Here is an 11,259-nt window from a genome sequence, read left to right on the forward strand (position 1 = left end):
CATTTAGCTACCACTTACAAGTGACAACATGAGGTAATTGGTTTTCTGTTCCTGCATTAGTTTGCTAAGGAAAATGGCCTCCAGCTCCATCCATGTTGCTACAAAGGACATGATTCTTTTCCTTTTATGGCTGCATGGTATTCCATGGTGTATATACCACATTTTCTTTATCCAGTCTACCATTGATGTGCAGTAAATGCCCTTCAGAAAGAAAGTTGAAGCCAGGCTCAGTGGCACGTACCCGTAGTTCCACCTACTTGGGAAGCTGAGGCAGGAGGGCTGCTGAGGCCAGTAGTTCAACACTGTATTGTGGTATTACTGCTCCTTTGACTACTGGTCTCCAGCCTGGGCAATGCAGTGAGACCCCATCTCTTAAAAAAAAAAAAAAAAAGAGAAAAGGAAAGAGAAGAAATTTGATCTACTGTTTGGTCCCAGATAGAACCTGAGATTGTGTGTGTGGTATGCTATGAAATTAAAAGGCCAAGTTAGCTGGTAAGCATCCAGTTTGAACTGTCTGGAATTGCCTCACTGGAGTCTTGTCCTCTGTGATCATTTGTGGGCTCTAGTCTCAGTATGTCATGCCTGGCAGGCTTCTAGGTTTGGGCAGAGGAAATGAAACCTAGTCGGTTACTCTGAGATTTATAGTAGACCTGCTATTGCAGGAAGTGGTGAAAAGTTGATTGATAGTTTGAAACAAAACTCTACAGCAAAAAAAACAGGATGTATGCTTTCCATTTATACCCAGTTCCCCTGCCCCTACATTTCAGGTTCCTTTTGCATTTTGTTTTGGTTGCTTCATAAGGCTGCGGAGGCTGCCCCCTCCTAAATACAGTCGCCAAATGTAAAATAATTGAGGAAATTTTGTATCAGCTTAGCCATAGTAAAGGCATGTACTTTCTGCTGTTGCAATTACTCTTTCGTGGTAGTTACACGTAGCATAACTTGTCTGCAGTTTTTAAAGAGAAATTCTCCAAATAGGATATTATTTCACATATGCAAAAAGAATGAAAGGTCTTTTTTAAGTTACACTGTAGGATTACATTTCCAGTAACTTTCTGAGAAAAATCTATTTTGAGTGTGGTTTTATTAAAGTGTGACAGTGGTGGTATCCAGTTGTCTCTTTTAAATGCAGCGTCTCTTCATTCTATAATAAATACATTCTTAGCAGGTAGGTGATCCTCACTTAGATGTAAAACATACACTATAACTAGCCAGGCGTGGTGGCTGACTCCTGTAATCCCCAGCACTTTGAGAGACCAAGGTGGGTGGATCACTGTGAGGTCAGGAGTTTGAGACCAGCCTGGCCAACATGGCAAAACCCCGTCTCTACTAAAAATAACCAAAAATAGCTGGGCGTGGTGGCGCATGCCTGTAATCCCAGCTACTCGGGAGGCTGATGCAGGAGAATCACTTGAACCAGGGAGGTGGAGGTTGCAGTGAGCTGAGATCGCTCCACTGCACTCCACACTCCAGACTGGAAGGGAGAGTGAGACTCTGTCTCAAGAAAAACCTAACCCGACAAACAGAAACCATATACTATAACTAGTAACTCAGCCTATGTGTTTGTTGAGAGTATCAAAATGTACCATGCCCAGGGCTGCCGCTCATGCCTGTAATCACAGCACTGTGGGAAGCCAAGGTGGGAGAATCACTTGAGCCCAGGAGTTCGAGACCAGCCTGGGCAACACAGGGAGAACCTGTCTTTACAAAAAACTTAAAAATTAGCTGGGTGTGGTGGCATGTGCCTGTAGTCCCAGCTACTCAGGAGGCTGAGGTGGGAGGATCACTTTTGCCCAGGAGGTCAAAGCTACAGGGAGCTCTGATTGCACCACTGCACTCCAGAGCCCAGGCAATAGAGTGAGAACCTGTCTCTAAATAGATAAATAAATAGTACCTGATGTTTGTAAGAGTGGTTATCTAATAATGCCATTTGACCAAGCTTTTGGACATGAACTAGCCTAGTCAGTTTTGAGTATGACAGAAAAAAACCACTACCTACCTTAAGTGAGCTGCTTTCTGAAAAGGTAAGTCTGTTACAAAAGTAGATTGTAGAATTGACAAGGAGTGGCAGATTAGAACCAACTCTAATTGTACTAGTGGTTGAGAAAACAAAACAGCTACTCTTTCATGGGTTAATTTTTTTTCCCTACAGGAATAATTTCCCTTTTTGTGAACAGTGATTGCTAGGTTATCTGTGCTAAGTAATTGAATAAAAACAAACCCAACTTTCATTCCTCAGACTATTGGGGCACATTCTACACCAGTGCTATTTTGAAATTTTAATCAGTTTTTATCCTAGCATTCTTTAAGAATGGGAGAGAGTTCAGAATGTTTCTTCTATTAAAGTTTCTTTCAGAACTTTAATGTTAATTTAAGAAGCTAGCTAGCTTGAGGTAGTAAAGGTGGGATAATAAAATACAAATGAAGCTTGGTGAAGGATCAAAAATGAATTTACCTATCTGTCTGTCTGTCTGTCTGTCTATCTGTCATCCATCCATCCATCTATCCATCCATGCATGTATCCATCTATCCATCCATCTATCCATCTATCTATCCATCCATCCATCAACTTATTGTATAACCTGGTAATTTTAAACATAATACAATGCTGAACTGAAGGATAAAAGTTCGCGGCCGGGCGCGGTGGCTGAAGCCTGTAATCCCAGCACTTTGGGAGGCCGAGGCGGGCGGATCACGAGGTCAAGAGATCGAGATCGTCCTGGCTAACACGGTGAAACCCCGTCTCTACTAAAAATACAAAAAAATTAGCTGGGCGTGGTGGGGGGCGCCTGCAGTCCCAGCTACTCAGGAGGCTGAGGCAGGAGAATGGCGTGAACCCGGGAGACAGAGCTTGCAGTGAGCAGAGATTGCGCCACTGCACTCCAGCCTGGGGTGACAGAGCGAGACTCCATCTCAAAAAAAAAAAAAAAAAAAATAGTTCGCATCAGCCGGTTACAGGCAGGAGTTCCTGTTTGGGCCCCTGGACTCAGCTTCACCACTTTTCTGCCTGTTACACTCGTTACTTTTAGTCCCCCTGTGTGTGGGGTATGCTTTCTGAGAAGAGCCAGGATTCTAGGGAAGGAGTTTTGGAATTCCACATTTCTACTGTTATAAAAGACAGGACACAATATCGGTATAGTAGAAAATAACAAAGATCCAAATCATATCAACTTGAGAATTGGCATGTTTAATATATTCAGCAATATTCACAAAAATGATTTGAATTTTACCCTTGTTTTCTAAACCTCCATAGATGATGCTTATATGTATACTTCATTTAACATTGTTAAGCTAAATATATTAGTCACAGTTCCTTTGGAAGATTCTGGGCTTTGTGCAAGTCATAACTTGCTCAGTTGGAAGATGCTGAGTAGAGCTCAAATTAGGAAGAAGTAAAGAATGTGGCCTTAAGAAAGGACACTTTGGCCAGGTGCGGTGGCTCATGCCTGTAATCCCAGCACTTTGGGAGGCCTAGGCAGGCAGATCACCTGAGGTCGGGAGTTGAAGACCAGCCTGACCAACGTGGAAAAACGCTGTCTCTACTAAAAATATAAAATTAGTCGGGCATGGTGGCACATGTCTGTAATCCCAGCTACTCGGGAGGCGGAGGCAGGAGAATCTCTTGAACCCAGGAAATAGAGGTTGTGGTGAGCTGAGGTTGTGCCATTGCACTCCAGCCTGGGCAACAAGAGTGACACTCCGTCTCAAAAAAAAAAAAAAAAAAGAAGAAGAAAAAGAAAAAAGAACACTTTGCAGAGCCTGTATATTCATGGAAGGCCCTTTGGTGGAACTGAAAGAGGGCTGGAGTTCTGAGGCTTTGGTTTCCAGTCGTGAGCGCCCCTTGTTGGCTGAGTGAACCTCAGCGGCTCTCGGACCCCTGCAAGCTCTAGTTTCCTCATCTGTAATGTAGGGATAACAGTGGCACTGATTCACAAGGTGGTTAATGGAGCAAGTGCAGTGATGTTAGTGGAACATCATCCTTTGTATATTGTTGAGAAGTATTTGTCATGACAATTAAAATGAGATACATAGTAAAGTAAAAGCTTTTATTTTATATTTTTTATTTCTAGTATTAGAGTTAGAGGCAGTGTCCACTTTCCCAAATTTATTACTCTTTATTTCTTAAGCTGTGTGTCACTGCCCAGAGAGAACTCCCTTTCATGGAGAAACAGAGTGGTGGACTAGTTCTTAGACTGACCGAACTTTGCAGCAGCTCAGACTGAATCCTTTACCACTGGTGGTCAAGGTTTCACAATATATGGTGGACATTATCTACAACTATCTTGGGTATAAATGCATATTATGTTGCAGCTGTCATATTCCATAACTATGCTTTTAAAAATGCCTCAGACTGATGAAAGATTAGGCAGGGATTATAATGCTTTGGTGAATCATTAACTGACTCTAGTGGATCTCACCTTGGTTTTCCTCGTTACCCTAAACCCCTCCCTTTCTCTAAGCACTCTGGAAGTTCTGGCACTGAAACCCAGGGTTAAGAGAAAGCTACCCACCAACGATGGTGACCACCCTTGTCCCACTCACCGTACTGTGCCTCCCGCTCACCCTTGGGTACTGCAGTCATGCTTCTGTGGCCTGATTACATATGTGAAGAGGCAGCAGGGGTTGTGGGGGGTGGGGGGCAATCCCTGCACAATCTCATTATTGTGCTGAGTATTTTGAGAAATACCATTTCAGGTACATGCGGGCACCCAGATTAAAATACCATCTTTGTTCGGTATTTCCCATTGTACCATCAGCTCCACTGAAATGAAGCCTCATTTTCCTAATTTTATGGGATGGACTACACTTTTACCAATGAATTTATCTTGTAAACTCACCCTCATCCAGTTTGTCTTAAAGCCCCTCAATGCTTTGTACGTTCATTTAATCTTTGGAGTCAGGGAAACATAGAAACCATGTCAGCATGTTTACCGCTTTCACTCACTGCCACCTTTCTTCAGTTGTCACATCAGATTTCCCCTTAAGAATAGTAGTCATCTTTGGAGAATGCCAGTTTGTGTCGTGTTGGTTCTTTTAGAAACAAAAAACAACTAAATGCATCCAAGTTAATAATGGAAAAGTTTATTTACTCGATACAATGTAATATTATAAATCTAGCAGGTAATTTAGAGGAAAAGAATCTTCGGCTGGGCATGGTGGCTCACGCCTGTAATTCCAGCACTTTGGGAGGCCGAGGTGGGTGGATCACGAGGTCAGGAGTTCGAGACCATCTTGGCCAACATGGTGAAACCTCGTCTCTACTAAAAATACAAAAAAAATTAGCTGGGCATGGTGGTATGCGCGTGTAGTCCCAGCTACCCGGAAGGCTGAGGCAGGACAATCGCTTGAACCTGGGAGGCGGAGGTTGCAGTGAGCCGAGATCACACCACTGCACTCCAGCCTGGTGACACAGTGAGACTCTGTCTCAAAAAAAAAAAAAAAAAATTCTGAAATAATGTGAAATGGTTTTATAATAAAAAGAAAAAGCACTTCATGTTGCTGATATTGCTTTTCCTCTTTGTACATTTTAAGACTGTGAACATTTATATAGGTTTTAAAAATAAAACAATAGGCAGTGAAAAGGCTCCATCACACCATCATCCTGTGTCATCCCCCATATTTCCAGTTCCCTCCTTATCTCCTTTACAGAAGTTACTGTTTTCTGTGACTTTGGAGAGTTTATTAAGAAGTATACAAGCAAATAGAAACATTTGTTTTGATATCTTTCCTGTTATTTTCCCTTTTTATATATATGTAGCATATACATATGGTGAGCCTTTTGTGTTGTTAAGCACTAAGTCCGGATTGGCCCATGGAGAGCTTCATTCGTTGTACAGCTGTAGGGTATTCCTTTGTATGGATATGCCATAACTTATTTCATCAGTCAACCAGTCTTATAACAAGGACATTTTGTTGTTTCCCATTTTTAGGTATTAAAAAAGATGTCATAGTAAATAACCTCAGACCTATGTCATGTAGCGTGTGTACTGCATGTGTTTAATTTTCAGACATGGGGCTTGCTGGGTCCAGGGTATATACATTTTCCATTTTGAAAGTTATTGCCAAGTTCTCCTTCATGGGGGTTGTAGCTATTTAATCTTCCTCCATCAGTATATGAAAGTGCCTTTTCTCCTGCAGTCTTGCTAACAGAATAATATCAAATGTTTGGGTATTTGCCAATAAAAAATATATCTCACATATGACTTTAATTTGTATTTTCTTATTTGACTGGAGTTGAACATCTAATATATTTAAGAGTTACTTATATTTCCTTTTGTGAAAATTGTCTGCTTGTATCTTCTGTCCATTTTTCTGTTGGATTGTTATATATCCATTATTAGGAACTCTGTTAGAATTAGGCTTTATTAGTGTATGTGTATATATATATATACATGCGCTTATTATAGATATATTACCCAGAAGAAATGGATATTTTCCTTTTTCTTTTTGAGATGGAGTCTCGCCATGTTGCCTAGCTGGAGTGCAGTGGTGTGATCTTGGTTCACTGCAACCTCCACCTCCTGAATTCAAGTGATTCTCCTGCCTCAGCCCCCCAGGGACCTGGGATTACAGGTGCCTGCCACTGTGCCCGGCTAATTTTTTGTATTTTTAGTAGAGACAGGGTTTCACCATGTTGGCCAGGCTGGTCTTGAACTCCTGACCTCAGGTGATCCACCCGCCTCAGCCTCCCAAAGTGCTGGGGTTACAGGCGTGAGCCACTGCGCCTGGCCAAGAAATTGATTTTATTTAGTTGAATTTATCAGTCTTTTGTGGCTTCTGAATTTTGAGTCATAGTTAGAAAAGCCTACCTCCTTCTTAGGGTCATAAAAGAAATCTGTTTCCCTGTAATACTTTTAATAGCTTCATTTTTTACATAAATATCTTGGATCTGTTATGGTATATATCCTGGTGTGCCATTTAAAATATGGATTCAACTTTATTTTTTTGGAAGCTGTATACCCTGTTATCCCCAGGCCAATTAATAAATAATTCTAATCTTTCTTCTTAAAATGTTTTCAAGATCCAAAAAGTTGGCAGCTCTTGCAGAAGCCTTAAAGGAAGTCTCCCTTACAAAGGCCCAGCTGGGGTTAGAACTGGAAGAACTAGAAGCAGCAGCACTGCTTGTCCAGGAGGAAGAAACTGCATTAAAAGCAGCCCATTCAGTTTCTGGGCAGCAGACACCTTGCTCCAGCTCTGGGGCAAGTGATTCGGAGGACTCAGACAGCACCGTGTCATCTGGAAAGGAAGACTCAGACTCAGATTCAGAACAAGATGAACTCAAAGATAGTCCATCTGAGACAGTCAATTCTTTGCAAGGTCCCTTTCTTGAAGAAAGCAGTGCCCTTCTCATTGTTGATGGTGGAGTACGCAGAAACACAGCCATCCAGGAGTCTGATGCCAGTCAGGGAAAGCCACTTGCCTCTTCCCGGCCTCTTGGAGTGTCTGGGCCTCTGATAGAGGAGCTTGGGGAACAACTGAAGACTACGGTTCAGGTTTCTGAACCCAAGGGCACCACTGCTGTAAACCACAGCAATATGCAGAAGAGAGACGGCTGTCAGACACCAAATAATTGACTCTTAGGTGGTTTTATTCATTGTTGAGAAATACGGTAGATTTGATTTCATTCACCGAATGAGAATTCCTCATTTTGACTTTGTAATTTTTCTTAGTATATAGTCAGCCCACTGTATTTGTGTGTTCTACATCTGTGGATTCAACCAGCTGCAGATCAAAAGTATTTAAGAAAAAATCGCGTCTGTACCAAACATGTGCAGACTTTTTTTCTTGTTATTATTCTCTAAATAATACAGTATGACAACTATTCCCACAGCATTTACATTGTATTGGGTAATATAAGTAATCTAGTGATGATTTAAAGTGTACAGGAGGATGTGGGTAGGTTATATGCAAATACTGCACCATTTTTTATCAGGGACTTGAGCATCTGAGGATTTTGGTATCCTCAGGAGTCCTGGAACCAACCCCCCACAGATACGGGGACAACTTTATGACATTGTTTTTCAATCAGTGAATGTTTATACCTTTTGTTTTCCTTGCTGCGACTGTGAAGATAAAGTTCAAAAGTATTTTTGCCAAAGTGTAGCTAATATTTCAAGCTGAAAATAATAGTTCTACTGCCAGTGTCTCCAGAATGTAAAGCCCATCAATATTTTTATTTTAGGAGGTGTACTTGACACCCGATAAACTGCACGTATTGAAAGTGTACAATGTGTTGGCGTATGTATACCCTGCCTAAAACTATCACCTCAATTGAAGTGAGGAACGGACCCATTATTCCCAAGTGCCCTTGTGCCCTGTTATTAGTTTGCATGTCCTAGAATTCTATGTAAATTGAATCATACAATATATATCCCTTTTTTGGTCAGGCTTATTTTAGTCAGTATAGTTATTTTGAGATTCATCCATGTGGTAGCATGTGTCAAGAGGTTTTGTTTTTATGTTTTTCATTGCTGAGTACTACTTCATTGAATAGATTTGTTCACTGACCTATCGATGGACACCTGGGTTGTTTCCAGTTTGGGGCTGTTATAAATAAAGCTGTTATGAACATTTGTATACAAGTCTTCATGTGGACATATGCTTTCATTTCGCTTAGGCAAATACCTGAGAGTGGAATGACCGAGCCATATGGTAGGTATGTGTTTAATGTTTTAAGAAAACGTTGAACTGTTCTCCAGCATGGCCGTACCATTTTACATTCCCACCAAAAGTGATAGTTTTTGAGAGTTCCTGTCTTCCACATGCTTGTTATTGATATGGTCAGTCTCTTAAACTATGTATAGTGGTATTTTGTTGTGGAAGTGTCTGTTCAAATCTGTCTTTGTGTGTGTGTGTGCACGCGTGCGTGTGTGTTTGGACAGGGTCTTACGCTGTCTCCCAGAGTGGAGTGCAGTGGTGCAATCTCTGCTTACTGCAGCCTCACCTTCCCAGGTTCAAGCAATCTCGCACCTCCTCCTGACCACAGGCTTGCTCCACCACACCCAGCTAATTTTTGTAGTTTTTATAGAAATGGGGTTTTGCCATGTTGCCCAGGCTGGGATGTGATTTTTTAGAGTTCTTTTTGTTTGGTTGGTTTTGTTCTGTGTGTGTTTTTTTTTTGAGTTGGAATCTCACTTTGTCACCCAGGCTGGCATGCAGTGGCGTGATCTCAGCTCACTGCAACATCAGCCTTCCAGGCTGAAGCGATTCTCATGCCTCAGCCCCCCAAGTACATAGGACTGCAGGTGTGCGTCACCGTGCCGGGCTAATTTTTGTATTTTTGGTAGAGACGGGGTTTTGCCATGTTGCCCAGACTGGTCTTGAACTCCTGAGCTCAAGCAGTCTGTCCACCTCGGTCTCCCAAAGTGCTGGGATTACAGGCATGAGTGACCACGCCCGGCAGTTTGAGAGTTCTTTATAAATTCTGGATACAAGTCCTCATAATGAGTCTTTTTTTTTTTTTTTTTTTTTTTTTTTTTTTTTTGCATGCCTCATAGTCTTTGATTGGATGCCACACTTTGTGAATTTTACCTTCTTAGGTGCTAGATATGCATTCTTATGTATACTCTTGATCTTTGTTTAGGGATGCAGTCCAGTGACATGGAAGTAGTTTGATCCTTATGGGTCTTGCTTTGTAATTTGTTAGGCAGGTCTGGAGCGGTACTCAGTCTAGGGCAAATTATTCCCCAGTGCTGATATTCCTGAGTGCTCCACCATGCCTTATGAATTATGTTTTTCAGCCTGGCTGATTGAACTCACACTGTTCACTGTGTGCGTTGTGTGCGTACTGAGGACTGTTCTCTCTGAGTGTGTGTGTGTTTTTTTTTTCCTTGAGACAGTCTTGTTCTGCCACTCAGGCTGGAGTGCAGTGATGCGATCTCAGCTCACTGCAACCTCTGCCTCCCGGGTTCAAGTGATTCTCCTGCCTCAGCCTCCCGAATACCTGGGATTACAGGCGTGCATCACCACACCTGGCTAATTTTTTGTATTTTTAGTAGAGATGGGTTTTCGCCATGTTGGACAGGCTGGTCTCGAACTCCTGACCTCAGGTGATCCACCCACCTGAGACTCCCAAAGTGCTGGGATTACAGGCATGAGCCACTGCACCCAGCCCCCCCAAATCGTTTCAGATGGTTCTAGAGAGGGCTCTCCTCTCTCTCTGCAGATATCCAGGGTTCTCTGTGCAGCTCTCTCCTCTCTGGAACTCTGTCCTGCAAATGTTAGCTGCCTTGGTCACCCCAAGTCCTCAGCCCTGTCTTTCAACTCCAGAACCCCCTGGGTTCTGCCTGGATTGTCCTTCCCTGCATAGCATGAAAAGTCTTTCAAGGCAGTAGATCTCACCTTGTTTTCTGTCTCTCAGGATCACTGTCTTTCATTGCCTGAAGTTCAGAGTTTGGAAAGCCATGGTTTTGTGTATTGCTCCCATTTCTCTGTTTTGGTTATGTCTGACCGGAGAGTAAATCTGGTCCCTGTTAATCCATCGGGATTGGAAGTGTAATTCTCCATTAATAGTTTAAATATGGGTTTTCTCACTTGAGTTTAAGCTGCTGGGGAGATAGGGTCTTGTTAACACTGAATCATCAGTGTCCATATTCTCAAGCACTCCATAAATATTTGTTGAATGAATGAACAAATAAGATAAACCAATTTGCTTTGAGGAGGAAATGAAATCTGATATATTAATCTCAGTAGCATCGTTAATTTCAAGAAAGGGTATAATGCTTTTTACTTAGGGTTTGTGAAGGTTGTGAATATTTGTACTTTTCTAGTTTGTATTAACATGATCCTGGGGTGACTATGGCACTTAAAATTCTTGTGAACTCCTGGACACTATAACTGCTTTGTTGGAATGTGTTCAAGACTTCTCTCAGCTTCCCTGGAGAGCTTCCAAATCTTTATGACCATTGAAAATGCATTTCTCCTCACTAGTATATTACCTGAAGCCAGTGTGAAAAAGTATTATCCGTAACTTCCCTCATTTACTTCCACTGAAGTCAAGCCAGTTAAGCAAATCCTCTCGTCTAAAAGTTTAACGCCATGGAAGTTTTCTTCCTTTCATCAATTTTTGTTCTTAGGAATCTTGACAGGATCTACTTCAGTGAGACTTGTCTTGGGTAGAAAAACCTGTTATTCCCTTCCTCAAAGAATGAGCAAACATGATCCTTCCCGGACATCCTCAAAGCCAGGGAGCTCATTAAACAACCCTCATGAGTATTAAAGACAACGTGAGTGAGCTCCTTAATTTCAGAGTCCGTGTCG

At 42.0% G+C, this 11,259-nt stretch overlaps 1 protein-coding gene across 1 annotated transcript in view; it reads left to right on the forward strand.

Annotated features, from left to right (window-relative positions):
- SHQ1 (SHQ1, H/ACA ribonucleoprotein assembly factor) overlaps window positions 1–8,584 on the forward strand; it is a 104,759-nt gene extending 96,175 nt beyond the window's left edge. Inside the window, exon 11 of the mRNA XM_030801568.1 lies at window positions 7,022–8,584. Within this exon, the coding sequence (XP_030657428.1) occupies window positions 7,022–7,574 (553 nt within the window). The 3' untranslated portion in view covers window positions 7,575–8,584. The remainder of the gene's footprint in view (window positions 1–7,021) is intronic.
- Window positions 8,585–11,259: the final 2,675 nt, after the last annotated feature.

Source organism: Nomascus leucogenys, chromosome 21 (assembly GCF_006542625.1).
Source record: "Nomascus leucogenys isolate Asia chromosome 21, Asia_NLE_v1, whole genome shotgun sequence".
NCBI lineage: Eukaryota > Metazoa > Chordata > Mammalia > Primates > Hylobatidae > Nomascus > Nomascus leucogenys.